The 14281-nt window shown below is 30.8% G+C and overlaps 2 protein-coding genes across 2 annotated transcripts; one reads left to right on the top strand and one right to left on the bottom strand.

Moving 5' to 3' along the window:
• Positions 1 to 1517: 1517 nt before the first annotated feature.
• Positions 1518 to 2989, bottom strand: LOC124538555 (homeobox protein MSH-B-like). The gene is made up of 3 exons (XM_047115644.1): positions 2839 to 2989; positions 2199 to 2362; positions 1518 to 1902 (listed from the first exon to the last, which is right to left on the bottom strand). The coding sequence occupies exons 1-3, from the start codon at positions 2987 to 2989 to the stop codon at positions 1603 to 1605; spliced, it is 615 nt and encodes a 204-aa protein (XP_046971600.1). The 3' UTR covers positions 1518 to 1602.
• A 2366-nt stretch (positions 2990 to 5355) lies between these two features.
• Positions 5356 to 13132, top strand: LOC124538516 (aldo-keto reductase family 1 member A1-like). Its single transcript, XM_047115600.1, has 6 exons — positions 5356 to 5604; positions 8404 to 8584; positions 9011 to 9198; positions 11589 to 11827; positions 12193 to 12343; positions 12855 to 13132. The coding sequence occupies exons 1-6, from the start codon at positions 5533 to 5535 to the stop codon at positions 12996 to 12998; spliced, it is 975 nt and encodes a 324-aa protein (XP_046971556.1). The 5' UTR covers positions 5356 to 5532; the 3' UTR covers positions 12999 to 13132.
• The last annotated feature ends 1149 nt before the right edge of the window (positions 13133 to 14281 follow it).

The raw sequence follows: 14281 nt of genomic DNA, 5'->3' as shown, positions 1-14281 counted from the left end.
TATAATAATTACAAAGTGATTGGACAATAGTCTCGCGAAGTGATAAGACTGTGATTAATGAATGTTATCGGTTCCTTTAAACAGAAGCGACTGAACGTCTGCGCCAATCGTTCTCGAACAATCCGATTCACTTGCTATAGTGCACTAATCAATGCTGATTAAATTCGTTTACAATTAGATATTCACTATCCACTATCTAATAAAAGCCTAACATTTTGTTGTCTTACATTGGATAAAGAAAACGACTTTTATGTGTTGCCTCATTGATAATTAGCAACTATACTAAGTATTTTAATTTGTCTTTTTCCTGTCAACATTAAAATCTAAACAATAACTTAAGTATGAACCTATTTATTTACGACGGTGGGCTAATATATCTTGTTAGCATGAGCCTCATTAACTCATAACAATGCACGACGAAAGAAATTTAGACTCACCTTTGTAAGTAAACATATCTATACCATGGGAAATCATATTTTGTTTGTATAATTTGCACTATTGAGTTACTGAGTCTTGTTTAACTTTTTATTAATATAATTGTTATTATTATTCCTGCAGAGTCATCCGGCATGACAGGTTACATAAATATAATTCTAACAATGTACACTACAAATAAAAAATAACCCAATGTTGATCCCTGTGGAACACCTATTTCTTAATACGAGCCAAGCGTTTTAGAAATTTGTTGAGATCTTTTAGTTACAATGAAACAAATATAACAAGAGTTAAATTAATAATTTCCAATGCAATCGTAAAGCTGAAGCTTGTATCAAAACATAACATTGCGTGGGCCACGCAATAGATAGCTTTAAAATTACAAACCTACATTATGAATACTATTACTCAGATTCTCTGTAATATCCTATTAGTAGAAAAGTTTTTATAACGTTTAACTTTAAATACTTCTATATTTTTTACAGAAAGTTCTCCAACTTCTCTTTTTTGCGCTTTAAATATACTCGGTCGTGTATGAGGGAAAAGATAATGAACTTGTTGAGTGTTTACACAAAACATTTGTATATTTGAATATTTATATCCCGCTTAGCTGGCCAATCTGTTCGAGATTGGCTGATGTGGCCGAAATTGGTCAGGAAGTTGTCAGATCGAATTTATTGCTTGTACACACGTCAGAGAGGGAGACTTAAAAATCGCAGAAATTTGTTTTTGTATATTGTTATTTATTTCATAAAACAGTCTGGCCGTGATCATTAAAATTTCTTTGAATTGAATCCGTCATTATGAAAAGGGTATCTTATAATATCATTTGCGCGAGTTTCTCGGTCGTAACCAGGTCCTAAAGTCAAATTGTAATTAACCATCCAATCAGATAATATTACGATGTTTTCATTTGGAATAACTAGACATATTGACAACAGGAAAACTTACCGATTTACACTACTACATTATAAGTAGTTGAATAAATTCAAAGTAAACAAGATACTGTTATTCCATTTATATATTTGTATTAATTAATGTTATTATCCAATTAAAATAAAAAATACACACATTTACTTAATTATAATATAATTACGGCACATTTATATTAAAATTCTTATCACAGTATTCCTTTATGTAAAACTCGAATAAATTAGTCAATATGTATCATCCGAGAATATTTTCAACGTCTATTGGAGTTTCGCAGCGGCTTCCGTTTGAATCTTCCTCGGAAGTACTGAGAGACGGACAAAAGTATGCTCTGTTTGATATGTTTAAATTTGCACTTAATTCAGACTGCTGACTATGTAGGACCAATGAGATATTATCTTGACTTTGATTCCAAGCTTCGGAATAAATGTTACTCTGAGAAGTAGTTGAGGGTAACGCCACAGCGTGTGGTGGCGTGATGGGTCCAGTTTTTTCTCTTCGTTCTCTTGCTCTTCTATTTTGAAACCAAATCTTTATCTAAAACATATAATTTCCATTAAGTTCCTAAACAAACATTGAATAGTTAAAACGCTAAGTCTTAGAGAATATCTTAAATAAACACAATCATGTAACTATAATCTAAATAATACGATATTCTTAGAAATATCATGTCTGGCTCGATTTAAATCAGAACAGTCTCGCTTTATTATAACTATGCTCTACTGGTATTATTTAGTAAATTTTGTAGATTAAATGGCATTATTATTTCAGGACATTTTCATTTATTTTATTCCTACATTTCCATTTCCAAAAGTAAATGTACGACTACTCACTCTATCATCTCTCAGCTGCAATGCTGCAGCTAAAGCACGCAGCGCCGGTGGCGCGAGGTAAGGCGCACGCGCATACGCAGCCTCCAGCGCCGACGCCTGCGCACTTGTGAATGGCACTCTCGCATGTCGACCGGAACGCCGTGCCCGACAGGCGTTAGGAGCACCTATTTATTTAATAAAGTTACAATAAATTAACTGTAACATTGTTCAGCACCAATCAAATGTTTCATCTTATATTATATAAACACTAATTTTTTTACTAACATTGGTGAATTTTTCTATTTAAGCGTAGGGTAATCTACGTGCTTTGACACGCTTTACTTCTAACTCCCACACTTTTACTGAACTCCGATCTACTATTGAAAAAATATTGCCAAATATGACCATAGTCGTGTATCTACTATTTCAACAAAGGGTCTGGTTTGAATCCAGGAACTGGTAATGTTCTTTATAAGTCAATTGCTAAGCCAAAAGAGGCAGTAAATAATTTATGAAATATGTCACAGAACATAATTATTAAAGTTAAATTAATAAATCATTATCAGAAAGATGAAAAATTAATGAAATTATATCTTTCGGCGTATATACATTCAACACAATCTGAAACCCCGACTGAAAAATGTATATAGAAAATGCTAACGTGGTAGTCTTGGCGGCTGGTAGCGCGAACAACACAACCAATTTGGAACCTGACTTTCTTCCCGATCCTTATTATCATCACTTAGAATCCTTTCAATACTAAAATCGGAACTCGCGCACTTCGCACTCGACTGCACAGGAGACAAGTTCATGTTTTCAACTGTTTAAGTTCTCCAACTAAACATAAGCGGTCTATTTGTTACATTTATAAGCTTGCACAATTAGGGGTGGATCTGTAGGACACGCCTCCCTACAAACATGGGTTGTTCCCCTTAAAATGTAAAGATGTTTATCAGCAACCGCTATCAATAGGGAGCACGCACCAATGAACACTCGAGTGTTGTGACGTTGGTTCATTCATACGCACGGCGCGTATTGAAACAGAAATGGATACATTGCACAAAAGGATGTTATTACTTTAAGGGTATGTGGGAAAATTAATTTGTAACTTATATTATATTACCATTGTTCCGGAATTATCGGGAGTAATATAATATCGGTTTGTGGTTGTGCCAATTAAAATCTCATTGATGTTTGCACATATGCCAGATGCGGTTTTAGTTACAACCATCTTTTTTTATTCATCTATTAAATTAAAAATTGTATTTCGTAAATATAATTATTTAATTTTTATATTTTTAAATTCGGTATATTTCACTGATCTCCAAAATTGCCGGACAATTTTGATGTTTATTTTCAGAGTATGTACATACCCACTGACGGGCTGCTGTCGGCCCGATAAACAATTGAAGACGGTAGACCATCTGAAGAGTGGTGGTACCTACTCAAAAGTGCTTGCAAAAAGCCCAACCACTAAGTGACTAATTCAGTTATGATCTTATTATATTATTAATGGTATACGTACCACCATTCCATGGTTTAATTTTAATTTGTAAATATAATAAATACTTAATTTAATGGTAATTTTATAATCAATAAATATAAATAATATAATAATCATCAATCACTTTTACCACCAATAAATGGAAATCAAAGAAAAAAAATAGAAGATAATATTAATTAATGTTTAGGTAGTCTAGACTTATTACATTAAAAAATATTACAAATAATGAGATCATTTTAAATCGTAAGGGGAAAAACATCCATAATCTTGATGTGATTGCGTAATCGTCGTAACCATCTAAATAGCATAAAGCCGCATTTTCGAGAGCCACATTATTTAATTTTTAAACCGCTACTTGACAAAACCCAACATTAGATAGATGTTATCTTAGCAATTGTTACAACTTGATATATAATCGGCTCTTCACCTTCGGATGGCTGCAAATTGCAATAATACTTATGTTTAAATTACGATTCCGTACTTCGCTTTGTATTGTAAACTTTTTAAACAGCCATGAATAAAATCTTTGAATCAGTGTCATAGTTAATGTAATTATTTTAATTATGTCTCCGCTACAATGACTAATTTATGTTCAAAAACGACAACAATGCATGCATAATATTAATTGATTTTAATAAAATAATCAAAATTAAATATAACTGATGATTTTTTGTTTACCGATCTTTTAAAAATACATAGCATTCCTTGAACCCACCAAAGAGGTTAGATAGATAGATAATTTAATATACATATTAATTTTAAATTATATAGGTACTTATTATTTGTAAGGTATATCGATTACTTCCGCTATGGTGTCTAGCTTTCAATAGTATAATAGTAATTGTAAGCGCACAAAAACTATGTAACAACCGTTCAATGCCGTTCCCTGTCTAAGGACGCTTGTACAACTTAGATCCGCAACGATTACGGGGACATTTTTTTATTTTCAATTACCGCATAAACTACGGACGAATTGAATAATTGTTACGCTTACTTTTATTTCATAAATAAATTATTTACACGAATCAATATATTATCATAGAGCATGTTGCTTACTAATAAGAATAATTCATTTATTCAATGACCTAACAGAGACCCAATTACGAAGTTACAATTGTAAATGGACTTATGTAAAATGATAATAAACAGAAATGGTGAAATTTACATTATTAAATAAAGTTAAAAAAAATTAAATGTCAATAACGTTATTTTATTAATGTAATCAGGTAACATATACAGATTGTACCTATTTTATTAACGCTACGGAACTATTACAAATATGCTTCTGTGTCCTAAACAAGATATTATATAGTAAGTGTAAGGCGGCTTTATTTTTAAGAGAATTGTATTTCAAACTCAAATCAAAATGATTATTAGTAAAGTAGGCTCAAATTGCTTGCACAAAGCTCTACCCAAAGTAAAAGGGGAAAAATCAGTATTTTTTTATATTAAATGAAATGTTTTTGAGACAATTTTTTTTCTGTTTTGGTACCTTAGAAAATATACAACAACCAATATAAATATTTTTGATCAGTGAGCTGTTTATAAAAACTGTTTACATATTTTTTTTTATTATGCGTAACTTTATTGATACATATAACTTTAAAAATAGTTAATAAACCAGTCTAGCTCAAAGAATTATCTAAATGTTACGAAGTACATAAACCTGTTATTTTCAATCGGTACCTCAGTGTGCAGTCAAGCTGTAACCTTGGTGCACAACAGTTACGCGATCTCTCTCGTTACCAAACCGTTCATTTTAATAAAATAACGATCACGTTTTCTACTACGGTTACTATATAGTATTTACATACGATAAATATTTATTTTAATTCAAGTGTCATAATTAAAATGTCTATTCCTCAATATTTCGAGTTAGAAGGTGGCACCCGCATGCCGCGAATTGGCTTTGGTACCTGGCAGGTAAAAATAATATTATGGCACTCGTTAAAAAACTAACCAAAAAGTATCGTCTTATATATCTATAATTAAAATCACAACAGTGTGTTAATTACTAAAAATTAAGTGTTACATATAATTCATGATTAAAAAAAATCTACAATAAAAAAAGCAACACCTATATTTAAACGATGGAATTCTAGCGGTAATATCGATGCTTCTTATTCATATAATTCTGTGTGTTTGAACAATACTAACCTCACGTAAACCTCTATCGGAGACAATATATAATTTATACATTAAATTATAACATAATAAATGCTATAACAATGTACATATATCTTTAAATCTAAAATAATTAATCTGTTTAAATTCTTAGCAGAAAAAGCTACTATCTTCTACTTGTTATTAATATTCTTATTGTTTTTTTTTTTGTTTTTGTTACACTTTAGATTACCTTTTTGAAAAATTTTGAAATTGCTTTTATATAAACACTTCATTTATCTGTTAATTACTTTTTCTTATTAGATCCACTCCATGTTTTAATGCAACAGTGAAAACTTTGTGGCTAGGCGAGACTTATGTTAATCTCAATTGTTTGTGTATTACAAGCTAAGCTGTATATAATAAATAAGTAATATTAGTGGATAATTAACAGAAATAAATACAATTAGACTCGTTCTAGATCAAGAAAACCACAGATAATGCGCTTTTCCCGATACTTTCTAGAATATTTGACACTGAATCACGACATTATGGTGCACTGCAAACAAGAGGCCAATGACCTTAAATATTATCATGTATGAAAGTAATTTTAAAAAGCAGTCCTTATCGATCTGATTTTATTCGCAACATACTACTTTCTGTATTATAACTGTTTATTTAATATTATTTATAGCAATTATTACCTTATTTTTATTCTTTCCATGTCAATGATGTTGTAGTAAAAAGATATGTTATTAACGCGCAAAAAGTGAAGACTAGAAAACGTCCTAATTGGGACGTTTGCCTTTAGTTGTTTTACGTAGTAATACGTTTTACGTAATTAAAACATCTAGTTATCCCTTTTACTTATTGTTTTTATCAACATATCCTTTTTACTTTTAACGAAATGTAAAAATAAACTAAAATAAACGGTCACCGGCGCGGCACACTTTTTTCTGTTGTTTAGTATGGATATAACATATCTGTTTATTAGAATATCATTGTTCCATGTCGTTTAAATGATTTACAAATACTTACTTAATTTGATTATGTTGAGAATCGCCACATTTATATTCAAATTGTTTGCAAACACGCTATGTACCTACAATATACCTACCGGGCATAATAATTTCAAATAAATATTCAGTAACGTACCGGTAAAAAAATATTTTTGAAATAATTCCATATTTAATTCCTTGTACATCATAATCTGAAGTGATAGTGTAGACGGATTACAACATGTTTGTTTATATTTTTTCACAAATTTAGATCTCTGTTTATGGAGAGAATGATCAGATAAGACTGTTTACCTTATTTAACCTTTATTATATATTATACCTATTACCTTTAACCTTATTTACCTAATACTATTACAGTCGTATCTCTTTCTAACTTCAACTCGTCGGTACTTTTAAGTCCCATACTTTTCGATCTTTATAGTTATACTCCCTTATCAACACAATGTTTTTGCTTTGACCTCCAGCCAGTACTTAACTAAATATTGTAATCATATCTGATTACTGTACGAATATAATACTTGCATATGCATATTTCATACAAATCAAAAAGACCTTTTAATATCATTGAAATACAATCATTATAAATTTTGTTTCTTAATTTATTTAAGGCAACAACTTACGGTACAAACCATTTCATTTTTGCATAAATATAGATAATACTATAGTTGGAAATTGTAATAGCTGATACCCGTTTCTAGTTTAAGTAAATGTAAAAGGTCGTGGGTAACGATTAGACAATAAACTTTATATTGTTTAAAATTTTAAAAAGTTTATAGTACCTACCAAATAACTGAGGGCATCTACCGTGAACGAACGCGTGAGAAAATTGCAGACCAACAGAATAATGTGAAACTACATAGTTAGGTATGGCAATGCATAATAAAGTAAATTGAAATAATTACTATGTCATGCACAGCTACTGGCTACTATTGTATTGTTCTCGACTTCCACTCTTTAAAGTGAGGGCAAAAATAAGAAAAGCAGCAAGACCTTAAGATTTAATTGGAAAAACAAACACGGAAATGTTTTGTGAATTTCGAACAACACTTTATCAAGTATAACTTGACATTGTTCACTCACTTATTTGAATTGAATTTAGATTTTTTCCCTTTTGATTTCATGTGACGCTTGAAATAGTTCTTTATAGAGATCCATTTAGATTTCTGTAATTTCGTGGTAGAGTCGACGATTACAATGGGCTTCTCACAACATTCTGACACGTAACGGTAGTCAGAACAGCAAGAACATTTCCCGCTACAAAATGAATAGGTCTCGCTGTTGTCGTGATCCCCGCTCGACGGTGACAGACCTCTGGATGTTGTCGCAAGACAAGAGCTTCCCTCCGACCATTTACTATTTTTACCCTGAATGTTTTCTTGGCATAAATTCGTAGTTGACATGCTGTCCCTGTAACTGATTCCGATACCAATATAAATTCCCCATTTTAAAAACTAAAGCCTTTATTTACTTTTTCTACATAATTTCGTCGCAGTTGTTCTAGACGTTAAACGTCAAAAGTGCGTCATAGATGTAAAACATTTAAGAACAAAAAGTTTTAATTAAGGACATTTTTGATTCAGGTCTTTGTTATGTTTTACAGGCTCCACCAGACATATTAGAAAAATCAGTAGATGCGGCTCTAGCCGCTGGTTATCGACACTTCGACTCGGCTCGAGTGTACGAAAACGAGGCAGCACTAGGTCGAGCTCTCAACCGTTGGATCGGTGGCGATCCTGCTAAAAGAAAGGAACTATTTGTAGTCACGAAACTTCCACCTGGAGGTAGCTACTTTTCTTCTGTACTAATATATTGATCGAACGCGCTATTTACAGATACACTTTATTATATACCTTTAATACCATGTTACAACCTGTGAAGGTTTTTGTTAAATAAGTAATAAAATTATTTAAATAATATTCACACATTTATTTTGATGTTGGGATTACATTTAATGTATTGCATTTAATTGCCCTTTTATTAGAAATTAAATCGTTAAAGCGTAGTAAAATTGTTTATGTAGTAACCTCTTTGTCTTTGATTAGTTCAGAAAGTCAAAAGGCTATTTAAGACTCTACTGAATAACTCTGTATTAATGATTACCAACAAGTTTATAACTAAATGCTAATATTATATCAATAACCTGTAATAACCTTATATCAAAAAGTTTTAATTTTTTCTTTTACATTTACTGATCGTTTTGTATTCAGGTAATCGACCCGATTTGGTAGAGGAATATTTTGATGCCTCATATCGCGACTTGGGCTTAGAATACATTGACCTCTACCTGCTTCATACCCCATTCGCCTTTGAACATGTACCAGGAGATCTACATCCGAAGAACCCAGATGGCAGCATGAAATTTAATTACGAAAACGATCTCGTTGCCGTTTGGAAAGTAAGTGCTGTAATGAAATAATTATTATATAGAAGTATCAATTGTATTACAAAATAACCTGTTTTATGTCGAATGACTTTTAAATGATGAACAATTAGTCCATCCTCTTTATACAAACACAAAAAAATATTTGACAAATTTCTAGATTATCTTATTAAGAGATGTATTTTTAAAAGATCATTTTACAAAACAATGTACTTTTAAGGTCCAAATATCTTAGAATTGGTACTTTAAAAAAAACGATAATAATCAATATGAAATAAATAATCAATGTCAACAGACTTATGTCATTGTTAAAGTAAATAAATTATACAAAATTACAGTCTTAACACATCTCTAATAAAAATACAGCTGCACTTCATAATTTTTTATTCAACGAACGAAAATAAAAAAATATGGGCGTATCATTTATTTATAGCACAGATTCGTCAATACGTAAAGAAAATCATACTGAAAATTTTCCAAATATCGTAACGAGTGATCTTAATGATATTGTCTACAAACAATGCAGCTATCCCGTAACATATAAAAAATCACACATAAATGAAGAACAAAGAATGTTTAATCTTATAAATATTAATGTGGCAACAAAATCACATGACAAATTCTCTTGGACAAAGATCTATAGATCGCCGATACCGACAAGATCTCGGCAAAATATGGAAGAACTAAGTAAAACGTCTAGTGTAATTATGCCATACGATTCAGGAAAGAAAATGGATGAAAACAGTATTAACGTAGCTGAGGCCATAACACAAACGACGTTGATAGTATCACCAAATACAAAGACAAGCAAATGTTCTAGAATAATACCAAACCTTCTTTGTCCCTGTTGCTGTGGGGGTGATGATCAAGTAGAAACATATGAACGGTCTTATAAGTTCCAGCAGGCTACTGATTCCTTTGAAAACATTAAACTGAGGACATTTACACAAATGTCAGCTTCTCGAACCAGCATTTTGTCTTTGCAAAGACAATTGTTACGGCAAAAAACTGCAGATATGTGCTCCAAAATATTAACAACGATCATTCGCAATACTTATAAAAATTTGATTTCAATTTTTAATATTAAGAAATGTTTTTCTATAAAACATATATCTTGAACTTTTTAAACAAGTAATTTTAATCATGATAAGACATTACAGTACAGAATTTGAAAATTAAAATTCTATTGCCATTAATTAAACTCATATTACTTAAAGGAAAAATCTGGTCTATTTAATTTTTATGACTTAGACTATTATATTTACATACAAATTACTCTGAGACCGTTCTTTAAAGGCAATTTCATAAAAAGTATATTAACAATGATATCTAATAATGATTAGTACAATTTATTAAAAAAAAAATAGAGCGGCTATCATGCGACTGCGATACAAAGAGTTTCACTTTTGCCTTTTTATAGACGATTAGATCAGAAGAATCTCCTTCTCAACTAGAGAATTAAAACGTTACCAATAATAATAACCACATACCAAATTTGATTAACTAATCACTAATGATGTAAATAAAAATTATGAGTATGTGATTTGAATATTTGAGCAATTTAATAAATTAAAAAATCAAATGTATGGCCGATAACAATGTTAGACATTGTTCTGAAACTGAAAAGAACTGAAAAACTGAAAAAAGAGCGTCTATAAAGTCTTTAGATTTATCAAATATGTCTATAAGTGATCATCAGCAAAATGAAAAGGCCCGAACACTATTTGATATTTAGGTATATAGACAGTTAGCTGTTAGGTTGAATGTATCTAATCTCATCGATAAACTTTTTCATGCAAGCTCCTGAAATACAACAAATTTTAAAGCCTTGCAAATCCTCTTTTAGAAACGACACCAAATTTAAAAAAATCGATAATGTTTTGTAACTATCGTAATTCTGAATGTTAATGTAATTTGGCTGAATTCATGAAGCAATAATAAATTGGACATCACGAAACTTAATACATGTGAAAAAATATTTCCCATTGTAATTTTTTTTTTTTTATGGACGAGCATATAAGCCACCTGATGGTATGTGGCCACTATCACCCATAGACAATGACGTTGTAAGAAAGATTAACTATTTCTTACATCGTCAATGTGCCACCAACCTTGGGAACTAAGATGTTATGTCCCTTGTGACTGTAGTTACACTGGCTCACTTACCCTTCAAACCGGAACATAACAATAGTAAGTACTGTTATTTGGCGGTAGAATAACTGATGAGTGGGTGGTACCTACCCAGACGGGTTTGCATAAAGACCTACCACCAAGTAAATATTTGTCTACTTTTAAATTTAATAAACATTTAATTTTTTTGTAAATAGTTGGTTTATCAATAGTATTTAACTTTGAATAAAGATAAGTTAATTTTTATCCATAATGTATTCTATGTATATTTTCAGGCCATCCTCAAGCTTAAAGAATCAGGTCGTGTTCGTCACGTCGGCGTATCGAATGTGAATGAGGAGCAAATTAAACGACTCTGTGCAATAGAAAAACCAGCGTGTCTACAAGTAGAAGTTCACGTGTTATGCCAACAGAAACAACTGATCGCCACTGCCAACCAACTCGGTATACCTGTGGTCGCTTATTCACCATTAGGGTCTAAGGCTTTAGCAGATGCTTTAGCCGAAAAAACTGGGTAAGTAATATATTTAATATCACTAAAATATAATTTACCATGACACTAAATACTTAAATAAATAAGTATATATTTTTTTATGTAAATATTCGACAGCATCACATACATTAGTCTAATCTCAATGTAAGTCACTTAAGCACTTGTGTTAAGGATAATCAGAAGTAACGACGGTACGACAAACACCCAGACCCAAGACAACATAGAAAACTAATTAACTTTTTCTACATCGACTCGGCCGGGAATCGAATCCGGGACCTCTGAGCACCGTACCAGTGAAAACCGGTGTACTTACTACTCGACCACAGAGGTCGTCATAAATAATGACACTAAGATATGGTTTCACTAAATCTATTTATCTCTTTTAGGCGTAGCTACCCAAGCCTATTTGAATTACCAGAAGTTAAGAAAATAGCACAGTCACATTCACGTACAGCCGCACAAGTCCTCCTTCGATTCTTATTGCAACATGGAGTCGCTACAATTCCAAAGAGTACGGATCCAGTTAGAATTAAACAGGTACGTTTAAAGTAAAGTAGCAACGACAACGCTTATTTTTTTAATCTGTGTTTGTCAAAAGTACGAATGGTACCTATTAAGTAAATATAACAAAATAAAATATATTCATCTGATAGCGTATTCTTCCAAAATAACATAACCTGCTATAACAAATTAGAGTATATTTTATTTTCTGTATCGATATCAAAATAAAATGAAGATGTTTTTATTCCGTAAATGAACCCTAAGTCTAACTGTCTGGCTGTATAAATAAGGATCTTTGTTTGAAATGTTCATGAAATAAAATATACGAAAAATGTTTTCACTTTCAAATTTTTGTTACAATAAGGAAATAGCTATAAACTATTGTTATGTACGTCTTGTATCTAAGGTTAAAAATGAAAAGTGGCAGTAATACTAACATACATACTTACTAAAGCTGCAAAGCTACACTTACCTTGGATAAAATTTTGCTATTTTTGCAAATATTAATTCAATTATGATTGCTACAATTTATTTATTTATTTTTCAGAATATTTCCGTTTGGGATTTTGAATTAAGCGAAAAAGAAATGGACGAGCTCCATGCTCTAGACCGCGGTGAAGAGGGCCGTATATGTGACTTTGCGTTTTTCATTGGGGTAGAAAAACACCCGGAATTCCCATTCAAAAAATAATTATGAAATTATCAATTATATTAATAAAATTTATTTCGAAATATTATTTTATTTCAAACAAAGTGAATATTATTAAAATTCATGTATGTTATTATATTTATTTCTTTTCAATTAAACACGACTTTTAGCACGCATGTTTTTAGTATTTATATGATCCAAGTGAGACTAGGTTTTTATTAACTTCCCGAGCACATAGCCACCTGTATAAAGCACCCATAACCCACATAAATACACACCTTTTTTATCATTATCGGTCCTAACGTGTAGAATGGCTTCACTTACATAAACAACAATAACAAATTAAACAAGAATACAATAACAAAATGTTATTATTCTGTTTATAAATTAAAAACTGTTTTTATTTGTAAAAAAATAAAATGTTTCACAAGTTACTCCGACTACGAAATGTACCGATAGTTTTTGTATTTCAAAAAGTTGGAATATTTAGTTCTATATTTCCTTATTCAAAAAAATAATATAAAATTTTTCGTTAGAGATTCAGAAGAATTTAAGAATAAGTAAGAAATTACGAAGAAAGTTCCTTGAAAAGGATTGAATTTCCAATCTTGCTCAATTATCTCCATCATTTATAATTTTAATTCAAAATCGAAAATAAGTCTCTGCCCAAAAGTTGCAACATGAGCGCGCAGCCGATAAAGATTGTCCTACATAAAATATTTTTTATGAAGTAGCAAATATTTAAATTTTACTAATTATTATTGTATCATCCATTAATAACTATGATACCATTGTGTTATCTATTTTTCCAATATTTCCTTAACCACGAGATAAAAGTTTAAATGACGTACTATAAATGTTACCTAATGATTTTTTTTAATAGTACGTATTATCTGTAATATTTTTCTGACCTATGTCAGTTCCTGATTACTAATTGAAAGGTTGAATTTGAATATCTATTAAATACTATTATTTTAAATGCGAAAGTAACTCAGTATATCTGACCGTGGCTCATTCAGTAACTACAGAATCGAATTGGATGGTACTCGTATTTGCAATTTGAAGCAAGTCTAAACTGTAAAGAAGACATATAATGTTTTTTATGTTATGTAAAATCTGACCACTAGCGCCTATAATGAGAGAAGTCGCAAGCGACAACTAGTATAACATTATATTGTATTCAAATTGATGATTGAAAAATGCAACTCTAAGAAAGTACGATATTTTTTTGTACACAACACACAAAAGTTTCTGTACTCACTTTATATAGTGAACACAATTATTCACATTAAAATTTTAATCACGATCACGACTTTTATATAAAC

This window comes from Vanessa cardui, chromosome 20 (genome assembly GCF_905220365.1).
Source record: "Vanessa cardui chromosome 20, ilVanCard2.1, whole genome shotgun sequence".
Taxonomy (NCBI): Eukaryota; Metazoa; Arthropoda; class Insecta; order Lepidoptera; family Nymphalidae; genus Vanessa; species Vanessa cardui.
This window is presented reverse-complemented; position numbering and strand designations above follow the sequence as displayed.